Below are 14,194 nucleotides of genomic sequence, written 5' to 3' on the forward strand. Positions count from 1 at the left end.
CAACAACAAACCAAACCAAAAAAAAAAAGACACTGAAAAAAACTGTAGAATTGGAAGAATGGTTAAAAAAAGCACTCAGAGTTTGTTCCGGAGAAGAGATGTGGCCCTGGGCGGGAGTTGAGCCTGATGTCCGCCCAGAGGAGGGCTCAGCCGTGTCTGGATGGCTCCGGAGTTCAATGGGAGCATCAACCAGCCCTTAAGTCAATACCTGTGAGTGCCTCACTCTCTGTTCTCTCACTTAATCCACAGAGACAGGACTAGTAATACGGGTACGGAAACAGCCTCAGAAAGGCTAAGTGTCTTCCCAGACACACAAAAGGAATGGCCACTTGTACACACATCTGCCTACGCAGCGAATAGTCGTTGGGGATAATACATTTTGGGTCAACACGAGGGGAAACCAAACTTCAAAACTTCCAAACAAAATAAATTTCAGGGACAGTGACGAGACTTCTACCAGAACCTAGTTAAGTACGGGTGTCTGGGGCGTTAGGGTTGGTGAAGGGGTTCACTCTGCCTCCTACATCGAGAAAGTCTGGCTGTGAACAAGACACCAGCGACTAAGCAGCATCCTTGGTGTGGAGCTGATTCCCCTTGTGGGACAAGCTCCTGACCTCACTGCTCACCTGTAACATTCACTGATGGTGGCCAGTCCAGGACTGTGCTACTTTAGGTAGCCTTGCTTTTGTGTATTTTTTTTTTTTTTTCTCATTAATAGGGGAGGGAAAGGAGAAAGTAGGGAGAGAGAGAGTGAGAAAATGCACGTGTTCTAACTCAGACTAAATACAGCTCTGTGGGAAAAGCTAAAGGAACCCTTGGCAGGGGACCTTTTAGTCCATCTGACATCAACTGTGGACAAGCCACCAAAGCTTCTGGAAGTGACAGAGCTCACAGAAGACGAGGAGAGCTGTACAAGCCAGGCTGCCTGAGTGCTACCTGGGAACCCACTAGACCTCCCCTCAGCTCTACAAACTGCAGGGCACGCAGAGCCGAGGGAAGCCCCGAGCTGCCTCGGGCCAGGGTCATGAGGCTGCCGCCCCCTTTCCTGGCCTTAACTGCTGGGGACAGTCACCGCCACGGGGCTCGGGGGAGACGGCGCAGCGAGAAGGCACCGACCTGTCCTGCAGGCAAGCTGGGGGGACTGGGAGTCCAGAGGCAGGTGGGAAGGGGCAGCAGGCCCAGGCCAGGGGAGGTGCTGGGGAGGGCCCAGGGAACTGGAGCTGGAGACCTGCTCGTGACCAAACTAACGTTTCTGGAGAGAGAAACTGAGGGGCTGAAAGCAAGCTGGGGGGGTTATGAGGTGCCCAATCAGATTACCCATTGAAGAGCAAACGGGGTTCTGGAGTCACGGCCGTGAGCGGCGCTGAACCACCCGGTGCCGTGTGAGTGAGGGGTGCTCTGAGAGCTGACGGGAACAGGGCGGCAAATCCCACAATCACAGCTGGCTGCACCCGAGACATACGGCAGGTGGCCCGCTGTGGCGTATTTACATGCAGTCAGAGGGCGGGATGTAATCCTCAGGCTGACTGGGTAGCTGTTTTCTGGAGTGTAAGGGGAAAAAAACCCACAACATCGTATTTGGGGGTCTCACGCTCCCTCTGGGAAAACCACAAGCCACATCCAGGAAATTCGATATGAACTAGAGCAGGGGTCGGCACATTTTTTCTGTAAAGGGCTGGACAGTAAACGTTTTAGGCTTTGAAGGCCACAGGGTCTCTGTCGCAACTACTGGACACTGGCACTGCCCCAAAGCAGCCATGGACAGTACGCGAACGAATGGGCGTGACTTATTTCCAGGAAAATGGTATTTACAAGAGCAGGCGGTGGATGGGATTCACTCGGAGCCGTGGTTTTGCCGACCCCTGAACTAGAGTTACAAACACTGATTTCTACATGCAAATGCAGTCAGAAAGATTCCATTTCTAGCACTAACTCCACCTGAAGCCCACAGCAGTGCCTGACAGGAAGTCTAAGGGTGCAGCCAGACTCAGAAGAGAGGATGCTGTGTGATTACAATGCCACAGCATCTGGACGGCTGCCTCTTATCTGCCTCCCCCTCCATGGGATGCTCGCAAGTTCAGGTGAAATCACAGGAAGCGTCATGTACCATGATGTCCCTCTCTTACCCAGGCCACCCACTGCAGGAAGCCTAACGTGCTCGTGGACACTGTCTGAAAAGGGTTTAGGACGGGAAAGTGACAGAAACGCACGTGGCAGCCTGCTTCTGGCCACAATACCAGCCCGACGGGCCCCTCACCGAACCTAAGGAAAGTCGCTACATCCCTCACAATGAGGAAACTCCTAAAATGTTCTCCTAACTCTGGGAGTACAAGGCGATCTTTGACAGCTTAGCTACAAACACGCCCTGAATACTAAGAAGACATCTGCAGAAGCCTTGAGCGGAAACCACGTACCTGGGCTGGACTCTTCAGGAGGGGGACTGCCATCTGCACAGAAATGGAGGGCGACACGGATGATTAAGGAGCGGCACACGGTTCAAACATGAGCAACTCAACGCTTAGAGCAACTGCAGCAGCAGCTGGCTAAACTGAGCCTCGGAGCAGAGGCCGGGGGCCTGCCTGCCTCCTCCCCGGGAGTCACGTGAAGGTGGTCGGGCTGCCTGGAGCTCACCGCCCAATCCACAGGTGCCAGCATTCACGTTGCTGGTACTTCAACATGACACGCTCTTCGGGGAGAGCAGGTTAACGTGTCACAATGAGGTAAGGCCCCCACGTCCATCCCATTGCATGTGCTGGAGCCCACGCTGGCTCACGACATCTGGAAGCAAACTTGCAGTGAGAGAGACTGACCAGTAAATCGAGCGTGCAGCTCAGAGCCCGCGGCCCTGACTGACTCTGGAGCCCGGGCTAAAGGTCGGCTGCTGAGATCCAAAAGGTTAGGATCCAGTCATGAAACCCATATACCAAACACATGCATGCCAATCTTTACGATTAAGCCAAATACAAAACCTTTATGATTGAGGGAAGTCTAGAATTGGAACATCCCTCCAGGTCCCTCAAAGAATGCCAAGTTTAACTCAATTTCACCTACACTGAGTCACATCGGGAAGTACTCATTTCAATTTCTCTTCTCCCTTAAAAACTCTAAAATTCCTGGTTAACTGGGTGTGCCACCTGAAACAAACAAGTTTGAAAAGGGATCGTTTGGGCTAAAAGCTTATTTTATTTTATGTCTAAACTTTTCAGTTCACAGAACATTTTAGGATCCTGAAACAGGTAATTTCAGATCCTCAAGAATAACCAGAACCCGCTGAACGGAGACTTTGACAACCTGGATTGTCCAGAAGGGCGGTGGCAGGGATCTTCTCTCTAATCATCTTTGGCAATGACTTCTTAAACTGGCCAACGGAACAGAAAATAGAGCAAAATTAAAGGCCTCTGTGTGTTGAAGACTTCAGCGTCTTCACTAGAGCTCAAATATCCTGAGACTGCCTACTTCACAAAGAGGGAAGCCACCGTGGGGTGTGTGATGCACAGCGGTGACTGTTCAACATCTGTCTGGCTGAAATCAGAATTACCCCAGGCCTTGGAAAAATACAGATTTCTGCCTCTCCATAACCCTTCCTCCAAGATCCCGAGTCTCTATGAGGAGAAGGGTCTAGAAGCCTGTTTTCATGACCTGCAGGGATCCCAAACTGCTGGGCTGGGACCATGCCTGAGAAGGGATCAGGGGCTCAACCCACTGGGTAGACTCATCTTTCAATCAAATGGGAGAGAGGGATCTCCTCTTAGATCACAGAGGCCCTTGAGATTTGATGACCACTGTGGACTGCTCCACACACATGCAGATTTTAGCACACAGTCTCAGGGGTACGCGGACCTGGGGTACAACCCATAGATCTCAGGTTAAGAGGAACCTGGTCCAGGGTTTGAGGGACTCTTTGGGGATGAGGAGAGCAGGAGAGAGTGTGTGGGGGAGCTAATGGAAGTCACCAAATCCTGACAGTTTGCAGGCGGGTCACGTGGGTGGAAAACCAGGAGGAGAGGGAGGCTCACGGAGCCTCTGCGGTCCCCGCTGCGGGGGACTGGTCAGTGGGTCCTGCGGAGCCCTGACCCCAGGCGGGGCTGAGGTGGGGCGACTCCTTGATGAAAGATGAAAACCAAGGACCCAGGACAGGGTAGAGAATTGGAATGAAAAGAGAGAACGCCTTTCAAAGAGGCATGGAGTTGTTCACAGGCAATAAATATGCTGGCGTGAACACAACCCGCCCATTAGGCCAAAACAAGTGCCCCAGGAACTGGGAAGGGCATCGGGAGTCACGAGAGAGCCCAGCTCTGGCCCCTGAGGACAAGAGATTGAGTAAAACAAACGGCGCACAGCCTGGTGTTTCCCGATCATGCCGAGGTCTGAACGGCTTCCCGGCTGTGCTCAGATTTTTAAATTAAGGATCACATGCAGGTAATTTAGAGGCATATGGTTTCATAAGTTTCTTTTGAGCGCTGATCGGCAGAGTCAGACTCTCTCAAACGCTTCCTACTCCCATGAGCACAACAGAGCTCATCCGTACGGCACACACAGGTACAAGTCAAGCCCTAAATATCATAAATAAATGCTCCTTTAAATAACTTTAAAACTGCACTTAAATTTGTCTATATATTTGAACAATACGGGACATGCCTAGAAAAAGAGGACATTTAAGTTATGAATGCAACAGTATATCCAGTTTAATAAACTATCTCCTGCATTTAAAAAAATCCAATCAGCAACTTTTTTTAAATCTGCAGAAAAATGTTTAAATTGCAAGCAAGACAATATTAAAGAAAAATGAGCAATGAACTTTCAGAAATTGTTTTAAAGAAACACAATTTACAGTAAAAAAATGAGAGCACGAACAAAGACAAAACAGTTCCATGAACCAAACACAGGTTTGGGGAACTGAAAGTGGAACCCCTCACAGATGGCAGAGTGGAGGACGCGGACACCGGGGAAACACAGGCTCAAGTGAGAGCGCACCCTGGGGACAGACTGCAGGCAGACTGGAGGCGGAGGGCGTCTGACAAACCAAAGGAGGATTTACCAAGAGGCTCCGACAGGGAGCGAGACCCTGCCTTGAATGAAAGCTGCCCGGTTCAGAAATGACAAGTCCCGCTGCCAGCGGCCCATCCCTGGCCCAGCTGGGCCTTAACCCGCCCAAAGAGGGGCAAGGAGGCAGCGGCAGCAGCTGGATCTCAGCTGCCCGGCGCACAACCCCACCAGCTCTTACGGGGAAAGGCCAGAGCTGCAGGGACCAGGGACCCGCGGGTTCAGAAGGCACGTGGCCCCCAGCTGTAAGGCGACAGCGGGGCAGAGCGTCTGGTCATGCCCCGTGTCTCCGCAGGCAGCAGGCTGTTTCTGAAGCGTGCCGCTTCACGCCAGCGTCCTGCCGTCTACCGAGAGCCCCACCTTGGAGGTGGCGCCGAACAGAGGAACCTGACTGGCGCCCCCTGACGTGGGAGCGCGGCCCACCCTCTGACTGGGTTACGAGCAAGGCCCAGGGCATCAGGCCTCTGCCGGATAAAAGCGCGCCCAGCCAGTGACAACCAGCCTTTCCAGACCAGTCCGCTGGGCCTGCCACCAGCTCTCATCCAGAGAGAGCTGCACGCCTCACCTTTTCCTCGATGACTGACACGGTAAGCAATCTCACAAGAAAGGCATCTACCGTTCGGCCTCCTTCGGGTTCCCGGATTGGCTGACAAACCAGAAAAGCCCCGGAGCCCGACCCTCCCAGACGCGGCAGCGTGAGCCGGCAGGGCCCTGAGGTCCGGCCTTCGCCGCGCCTGCAGGCTCACACGCGGGCCGCGCAGCCGTGAAGGCTCGGGGAGCCCCGCCCCCGCTGCCCTGGGGGCCGCGACACCCCCTCTGCTGAGCGGCCTCCCTGCAGTCTGCGTGGCGGGCGTGGAGTTAGAGACACACACGGACACACGGACAGCGCTCGAGGCGGCGGTGGGAAGCGGGGTGCGTACGCACGTGTGGTCGGGTGAGGGCGGCATGCGTCGGGGGGGCGTGGTGAGGGGGGCGTGTCGCAGAGGGGGTCCTCCGGTCGGATCCAGTAGGCCTGGCTGCCCCGGTTACCTTTCCTGCCCGCGCAGCTGCCGGCGCCGGGGAGGCCGTGGTCGCAGCCCTCGCCCCGCAGGCGCTCCCGCTGCAGCAGCTTGTCTGCCCGCTGGATGATGCACTCCAGGCTCTTGTCCACGTTCAGCCACACCTTCTCCTGGCGGACCCAAGGGGCGCGGGGTCAGCTCTCCCAGCGGGAGACACGGGGCAGGAAGCAGAGCCCGCCCCCCGCACCGACCCCCCCCCCCCGGGCGCCGTGCCCACTGAGACCCCGCAAGACGCAGAGGGCGAGACAATTCGAATTCCCCGTTAAAGCTGCATCTGCTTTTCCAAAGGCAAGTCAGTGCCCCGTGGGCATCAGTTTTGAAGTTTGTGGGACGTCTGCTAGCCGCTGTCCTGGAGGCCACTGCGGGCAGGAGGGCCACGGGAGCACCCTCGTCCCCTCCTCCCTCCCAGCAGCCCTCGTACAAACGCCGCAGGAGACTGAGGTCTTCTGGACGGAGGCGGAGGCGGTGGATCGCTCCGCACGGGGGGGGGGGGGGGTCCCTGCAGAAACCCAGGGAGCACTCAGGACGCCAGGGCAGGCCTGGGGGAGCGCGCTGCTGCCGCCGGTAATCCGGTGCCCCCAGGACGACACCGCCGAAGAACAGTCCCAGCAAATGACAAACACGAGTCCCTGACGTGTCACTCCCTCCAGGGGCAGACCCTGCGCTCAGAGCCCACCCTGCGGAAGCAGCATCGTGACGGGATGTCAGGGCGGCGTCTCCCAAATCCTCACCCAGCTGCCCAGCACCTCAGCTCCCACATCTCCAGAAGGACGTGGCCCCGGAAGGGCTGACGGCCAGCGGAGGCCGAGGAGGCCGGGCCCAGGCTGGGCCCGACCCCGGCGAGGGAGCGAGGCCTCGCATTTCCCGGGCCGGCTCGGCAGCCGGGCGACGGGCGGGGGCGGCAGACTCACCCACTCCTCCTCGTGCCAGTCGACCTGCAGGGAAGACCGGCTGTTCCTGCCCGACCACCGGGCCGTGAGGGTGTCCTGGTCGTTCCTCAGCATCACCTGCTCCTCCTCAGTGGAGGTGGGCGAGGCCTTGGAGGCGATGTAGTCGGGCCGGGCCGCCTTCAGCCCGTGGATGGAGGTGGCCAGCAGCTTGCAGTCGCACACGGTGACCAGCTGCCGGGTCTGCAGGGACACACGCGCACCTGGCCGCTGAGCACCCAGGTGGGGCTGCGGGGCCCGGCCTCTCAGAGCGCCCAGCCCGCCCCCCTCTGCCCTCCTGCACGGTGCCAACACCCCAAGAGCTGCAGCCCTCGGGACGTCCGAGGTTAAAGGCTGCCGCACGACAGGCCCGGCTGAATCTCAGCAAGAATTTCCCACAGAAGCCTGGAGAACGCAAGGAGGACGACAGAGAGGCCAAGAAGCCTCTGACATTCTTGGACCCCGGCCGGCCTCTGAGCCTGACATCGCTGGAGGAGGGGCCCGGGGTGAGCCCAGTGTCAGCCTTCACTGGCTTCCCGGGCTGTCCCTCCATCCCAGGGCACAGGCCTCACTTCAGTTTAACTGCTGAGCTCTTATGTTTCACATCTAATACCTAAAGCCCCGGGCAGCAGGATTCCTGGCATAGCACTTGCGGTTCTGGGGAATTCTGCACGCAACAGCGGCTCTGTGGCTCAGAATTTGACATCTGACAACGTCACCTTTATTTTATGAGTGAATTTAACCCCCGGCTCTCAGTCTTTTTACTGGGCAAACACACGGGAAGGATACAAGACATTCGGACGGGAAAAGCAGCTCATCCCAGTTAAGCAGGTGTGAGTGGGGAAGTGTGACCAGAATCTGTGCCTGCACGTGTGTGTGCTTATGGGCACGTGTGTGTTTGGCGGAGGCACATATGTGGAGAGAGACACTGAGTCATGTGAAAAAGCATCATCCGTCAATTTTTAATCAGGATCAGATGACAGTTAATTAGAAGCTGGTTTGTGGACTATATAAAAGCCAATGAAATTATACTGTTCTTATCTTATGTATAATTCAGTTTCTTTTTTTGAACTGTGAGTACAACAGAAATGTGGCCCACAGTGTGCTGAGTAGGCAGTCACTAAGGAAGCAGAGGAACTGTCCCAGCTCCCACAGGACCCCCGTGCGCTCCCTGGAAAGCCAAGTGCATGAAGCCACAGCTGAGGCTCCTGAGCTCCGGGCTCTGTCGCTGGTCTGCCCCCATCCAGCTCTGTGACCATGGGCCAGTCACCAACCCCCGCCCCAGGCCTTGGTGGGAACAGGGTCTGAAGTCAGACCTTCAAGGTCATCCCAATGTCACCATTTGTGCGGACAGCTCTAGGCACACATGAGGTGTCCAGGGGTTTTCAGAAACCCAAGGGACCCCCACCCCCCTGCAGCAGGGTAGCCTCTCCTACCTTGTCTGCTAAGATGGCGAGTGTTCTTTCGAGGCCAGTGGCAGATCTGTCCTTGGCCGCCCTCGAGAGCCGCTCTGCATAGTAACTCACTTGGGTTTTCAGGGTGTTGATCTGGGCGATGATCTCCTTGGCTCTGACGATGTCCTGTGGTATGTAGATGATGGACTGACAGCTGGATGACGTACTAAAAAGGATGAGAACAGCTTCTAAGGGGTTCTCCCCATTGATGAGGATAGCAGCACCTCCCCGCCCCTGCCCACAACCAGCACGAGGTGAAGCCTCCTGTTACTCAGGGGTGTTTCCCAGGCTAGGCTAGTTGCTGATGGCCAAGAGGAAATCTCAGGAGATCCGTTCTGTCTGTACAGCAGAGGCTTGAAATGTTAAAATACAATTAAGTCTTTTATCCATATTTGCATGTATCTGTATTTTTACTGTGTTTCTACCTGTGTGTACAGATGCTGAACCCAGTAGTTACCTGGATGCTCATAATCTTTCACCTAAGAACCTCCTCTGTCAGTTTTTAAGCAGTACCTGAGTGGAGACCTGCTGACACCAGAGTGGTTCACACCACAGTGAAGGGAGACTGCAGTAGGGGGCTGGACTTTGCCAAAAGAAACCTGTCTTATCATTTGGCCAATCAGGACTTCAAACTTTCTGTGCACAGACCCACACCCTCCCTCGTGTGTCTACCCCAGCAAGTCCCCAGAAAACTGGGCTTCCATCCTCTCTCCCCTGCTCCAGGACTCCCCTGCTTAAAAATTAATGTTCCATCAGATGAAGGGGGGCATGGAGAACATGCCGAACTGGAGGCCAATCAACCCAATATTATAAGTTTATTTTTCAGACCACCTGAGGAAGCTGAGGGAAACAGGGAGAAGTATAAGGCACTCATCCTTCATGTAAGGAGGGGCCCTGACTGGTCCCCTCGAAGAGCTACCCTTTGAGTTAGGGGAAGAGGGAGGACCACACCCTCCACTGCTGCCCCTGGAGGTGAGGGTCACATGGTAGGACTGAGTCCTTTCCCTGCTGGGCTCTTTCCAGGGTAACCCGAAGCTGGGTCACCAAGAAACCGCCCTGCCCATTCCCCTGATGGACTATGGGGTAAACATGCAAAAACAAAAACCGAAGCACCCCAGAAAAAACAACACCCCAAGCCCAGACACCACAGTGAAAAACGATGGAGTTGCCAGAAGCCCATGCAGCAGGCTGCGGCCAAGCCTGCGCAGCACGAGGTGCACACGCTGCTTTCCAATCTGCAATCACTGCCAAATGAATAGCTGCCATTTCAGACAACTGAGTCTCAGGAATACAATCTCGAAACAGGATTTTTAAAATTTATTCTTCCCAGGAGCCAATATTTAGAGAACACACGTAACGTGTGCTGCACGTACACGTACACGTGTGTATGGAGATGGGTGTGTTCACTTCAGCAAATACAAAGCCTCCGACAAGCGGGACAGAAAGCATCACCCCACTCACTGTGTGTGCCCACAGATCCTGTTAGTAACACGGGAAGAACGTGGCGGGAGTGAGAAAGGATACACTTCAAAGAGCTGCTGTTCATGGATGACCGTGAACACACGAGCGTGGGAGCCCAACCACAGGCCTAAGCTGGGGGCAGCTGCAGAGCCTCAGCCACGGGGGAGGGTGTCCTCGGCGTGCAGCGCCCCGGCATCTCCAGCAGCGTCCGCCCAGCCACGGCCCCTGAGCTGCTCCAGCTCCACGATGGCAGCAGTTCTGAGGGCTACAGGTGCCTCACAAGCCCCAGTGCGGAGCCCCTGTTCTGGGCCGGGGCAAGCACCCTGGGCGAGTCTGGGGAGGCCTGGAACGGCAGTGGGGACCCCAGGCAGCAGGCATGGTGGTTTCTGGCTGCCATCTCATTGTTGGTGGAAAAAGTCACTTGGTTGTATTAATTCTTGGTTTGCCCTCCAGGGATAAAACTGGCCCTAGTAATACTGTTTGACAAATCTCCATTAACTATTAAATACCATAAAAATGTAAGCTGGCTTCATTCCTACAAGACGTGAAGGGGAACTGAAAACTGAAAAGCCATAGGTTCTTGTAAAAGAAGCCAGGAAGGGACTCCCAAACGCACCAGTGGGTTGACTTGAAACCCCAGCACCTGGGGACCTGCCCGGCCTGGGCTCCTCATATCCTGGAGGAACAAAACTGGGTCTTCGCTTCGAGTGAGCACAGCAATGAACTGCCACCAGACTGGGAGGGTTTGACACAGCAGACTGGGAAGGGCTATTCATTATCACAGAACATTGCAGTTGGAAGGAGAATTCTGTCTATGAGGCTACAACTAGGAGCCCACGGGGGCACGGAGGGGGAAGCACCTCAGAGGAGGGGACAGTCTTTCTCTGCATGAGAGCAAGACCCAAACACACACTCTCCACAGACAGAAAACTCACCAACACTCCTCAAAACTGCTAAAGAAAAGAACCAAAACAAAATATTAGCAGCTTGTTAGCAAACGGCAAATGCAAAACAAAAATTAAAAAAACAAGTTCTCTTTTGTCAAAATTCTGGAGATCATTTGTCGAGGCCCCGACTACAGGGACGATTAAACTCAGGAGCCCAGCATGCTCACTGGTGAGAGCAACGTCTGCGCATGTGCTCGAGCCCCAGGGAGACGTCCCATGCGGGCGAGTAACACCTGCGCCGAAAGGAGAGTTCCCCTGGTGCAAACCATTCCTGCAGGTGGTTTTATGACATCAGTAGGACATTAAGTAAAAATGTATATAGTATATTAGAAAAATGCTGTAGAAGCATTTAGGGAGTAAGAGGTACTGAAGTTAACATGCCAAATACTTAGGTATCAACACCCCAACCTTCCTGGGACAGGGACAGCCCTCTTGAGCGGCTTTCTCCTCCGGGGCCTCCACGCCAGCCTCAGGTCACACACTCGCACCTCCACGCGGCCACATGCAATGCTGCGACAGACACGCGGCTGGCTGTGCAGAGCGTGGTGGCACAGAAAGCTCGCCTTTGTCCTAATTCCCAGAGGAGCACCGGGTTGGTGAATCCTCGGGGGGATCTGGTGGCCTGGCTTGTCTGCCCTGGGAGGAGCCCTTGGTGGGGACGAATCAAGGTCGAGGAGGCTGCCAGGGGCCTCCCCGAGATGCCGCCCAGCCCTGCGCACAGCCCTGACCCAACTCCCCAGCTGCTCTCCGCCAGTCTGCTCGCCCCTCGGCCCACGACCGCTGCACCTGACCTTTCTTCCCAACCCGTGCAGTCCGAGGTCACCTTGCTCAAGCCCTGACCTGACTCCTGCCCTGGGGCCTGAGGCTCTGGCCGGCACTAAGCCTCCTCCGACTGCCCCGCGGGTCCTCCTGAGGCTGGCGGGCCTTGGCATCACCATCCTCAAAGCGCTCGGCTCTGGCCCCTCGAGCCCACGTTCCGCGCAGACTGCCCCATCGCGGCCCCAGCTTGTTCCTTCTCTGCAGCCCCACCTTCTTCTCCCGGCCTCGCCTCCCCGTCTCCTCCAGAACCTCGCTCCATCGGTGTCCTCTGCCGTCTCCCCTCACTTGCCTTCCTCTCTCCTATCAGCCTGAGCACAGGCTCATCTCCGTCACCTTCTGCGAGCCTGAGGCCTTCGCGTTGCTACTCCACCTCACGGTCCGAGGAGCCCAGGGCATCGGCCACACGCATGGCATCCGCTCCCTACACCCGCGCCCCCTGGTCAAGGTAAGTCTGGCGAGTGACGCTCGGGAAGATCACCACGCCTCGCAGCGTCCAGCACAGCAGCTCGGTTTAGCGCTCTCGCCCGTCCCCTCTGATCCACAGCACACCCTGCACCCTCCGCTCGCTGCTTTCCAGCAGGCTCCACGCGCTGGCGCTGCGCTGACTCTGCCCCAGGGCCAGGCCCAGACCCGTCAGCTCTGCGTCACCAGCACGCCTGCGCCCTCGGCTCCCGCCCCCAAGGCCCCGCCCCTCACCGCGTGCTCCGCAAGGCCCGCCCCGCCCACCTCCCAATTTCCTGCTCAGCGTGGTTAACTCCGTACAGCCCCGTGAGCCTTTCTGACACTGGGAATGTTGACCGCCAGCATCTTCCAGGAGGGGAAACGACCTCTCCCCGGCTTCACGCTTTGTGACCTTCAACCAACCGACGAGGGCCTGTAAAGGGCAGCCGAGCCCCAGCGTCCACGAGGGCCGCCGCCTGGGGCACCGCTCTCCAGGTGCATTTCCATCCGCTGCCATTTTCCAGGGACAGGACCACGGCTCGGGTGCCTCGTCACCCACCCAGCTCAGTCACACACACAGAGCAGCACAGGGCCCGTAAGGCAGCTCCTCCCGCCCCGCAAAAGCAGATCGGATACTGGAGGTTTCTGTGGTCCCGTTTTGACTTTTTTGTTTTTTGGGTTTTTTAACCTAGGAAGCGTCAGACGGCAGTACAAGGACGACAGACCCCTTCCAAGCACTTACTGTTTCTTGGTCTCTTCAAATTTGTGCAGCTTTTTACGGAGACCTCCTGACTTAAAGCCTTGGCAGTGTGCTGCTGGCGCTCCGATGGTGACGATGTCGTAGTTCTGATCTGAATGACAGAAAGCTCTCCTCCATTACTGTGGGCTCAGGCCTGTGGACGAGCCAGCTACAGGGATACGTACACAACTCTGGGATCCCCCGCCAGCCCACTTCCAAGCAGCCTGTGGTTCCCTCAGTCGCACAGCCCGGGCTGCCCGAGGGTCTCTGGAGCCAAGCACCATGACCTCGGCTACGAGGGGCCTGTCTGTCTCAGGGGAGAGTCACACAGGCCAGAGGGCAACTACCCAGCGACACTCAGCTTGCATCCCTCCTTCAGAAGGATGACCTGTGGGCAATTTTCTGCCACAGCAACACAAAGGGAAGCTGGAGGGAGGACAGACAAGAGGAAGGGGTCTGAGCTCTCCACAAAGGCCTTCCGGAGGCCCTTGGGCTGTGCCTCTTTGCCGAGCGCCCAGCAGCAGCACACACAGGGCAGGCTGGGGCAGATGTGGGGCAGCTCAGGGAGAAAGGAAGTGAGATGTGATCCAGCGAGACGGTTACCTGATCCTCCATCGTCCTGAACTCTCATCCTCTGTATGTGTAAGTTCGTGGGAACAAATTCTAACTTTTTATCTGCTTTCAAACTGCTTGCTTTGAACGAGGGACCTAAGGAACGGAATGTGAGAAAATAAAGATGGTCAGCCTGTATCCGCCATTCATGAACGGTGGGTGGAGAAGGGACAGTTTGAGGGTGCTGCTGTGGGTATGCAGGTGTGTGTCAGCAGTGGCCTCGGAAACTCTGAGCTGCCCACGAGCACACTTCCTTCCCAGACGATGGGGGTGAAACGTTGAGGGAGAGCAGCTCCCGGCCAGGAGACTGGTTCGGGGTCCTAGGTGGTGAAAGGGGCCTGGTGGATCCACCCTCGGAGGCTCAGGAGCGACACCAGGCCTTCCTATCATCAGCTGTCAACCAACAGGTCTGACACAGGGACAGGATTTTGTGCAGCATGATGTCAGCACCACTATAAAAAGCAAGTGGGCCCGTGCCAGGAAGTGCCTGTTCCAACTGCAGAGCCTGCCGGCCGGCATCCAAGATCTAAGAAGCTGGTGTGACGGGAGCAACACTTCTCAATCCTGAAAAGTGATGAGAAGGTCTGCTCATCACCCCAGGTCTATCGAGATGGGCCAACGCTACACAGCGTCAGTTCTGGCCTCCGGAAAGCACGCTAACGTGTCCCCTTGTACATCCTGTGGGGGCTCAGGA

The 14,194-nt window shown here is 56.2% G+C and overlaps 1 protein-coding gene across 8 annotated transcripts in view; it reads right to left on the reverse strand.

The window, feature by feature from the left end:
* The window catches only part of INPP4A (inositol polyphosphate-4-phosphatase type I A), a 125,499-nt gene that overhangs the window by 22,588 nt on the left and 88,717 nt on the right, over positions 1 to 14,194 (reverse strand). For 4 of the 8 annotated variants that reach the window (XM_082356136.1, XM_082356133.1, XM_082356134.1 and 1 more), the window contains 6 exons: positions 13,492 to 13,596; positions 12,892 to 13,000; positions 8,464 to 8,647; positions 7,013 to 7,231; positions 5,968 to 6,211; positions 2,415 to 2,447 (listed from right to left, as the gene is read on the reverse strand). In XM_082356136.1, the coding sequence (XP_082212262.1) occupies positions 2,415 to 2,447; positions 5,968 to 6,211; positions 7,013 to 7,231; positions 8,464 to 8,647; positions 12,892 to 13,000; positions 13,492 to 13,596 (894 nt within the window). The remainder of the gene's footprint in view (positions 1 to 2,414; positions 2,448 to 5,967; positions 6,212 to 7,012; positions 7,232 to 8,463; positions 8,648 to 12,891; positions 13,001 to 13,491; positions 13,597 to 14,194) is intronic. The other 4 variants (XM_082356139.1, XM_082356137.1, XM_082356140.1 and 1 more) reach the window with 2 other exon arrangements.

The sequence above is a fragment of the Balaenoptera borealis genome, assembly GCF_965194805.1.
Source record: "Balaenoptera borealis genome assembly, chromosome: 15".
NCBI classification, from domain to species: Eukaryota; Metazoa; Chordata; class Mammalia; order Artiodactyla; family Balaenopteridae; genus Balaenoptera; species Balaenoptera borealis.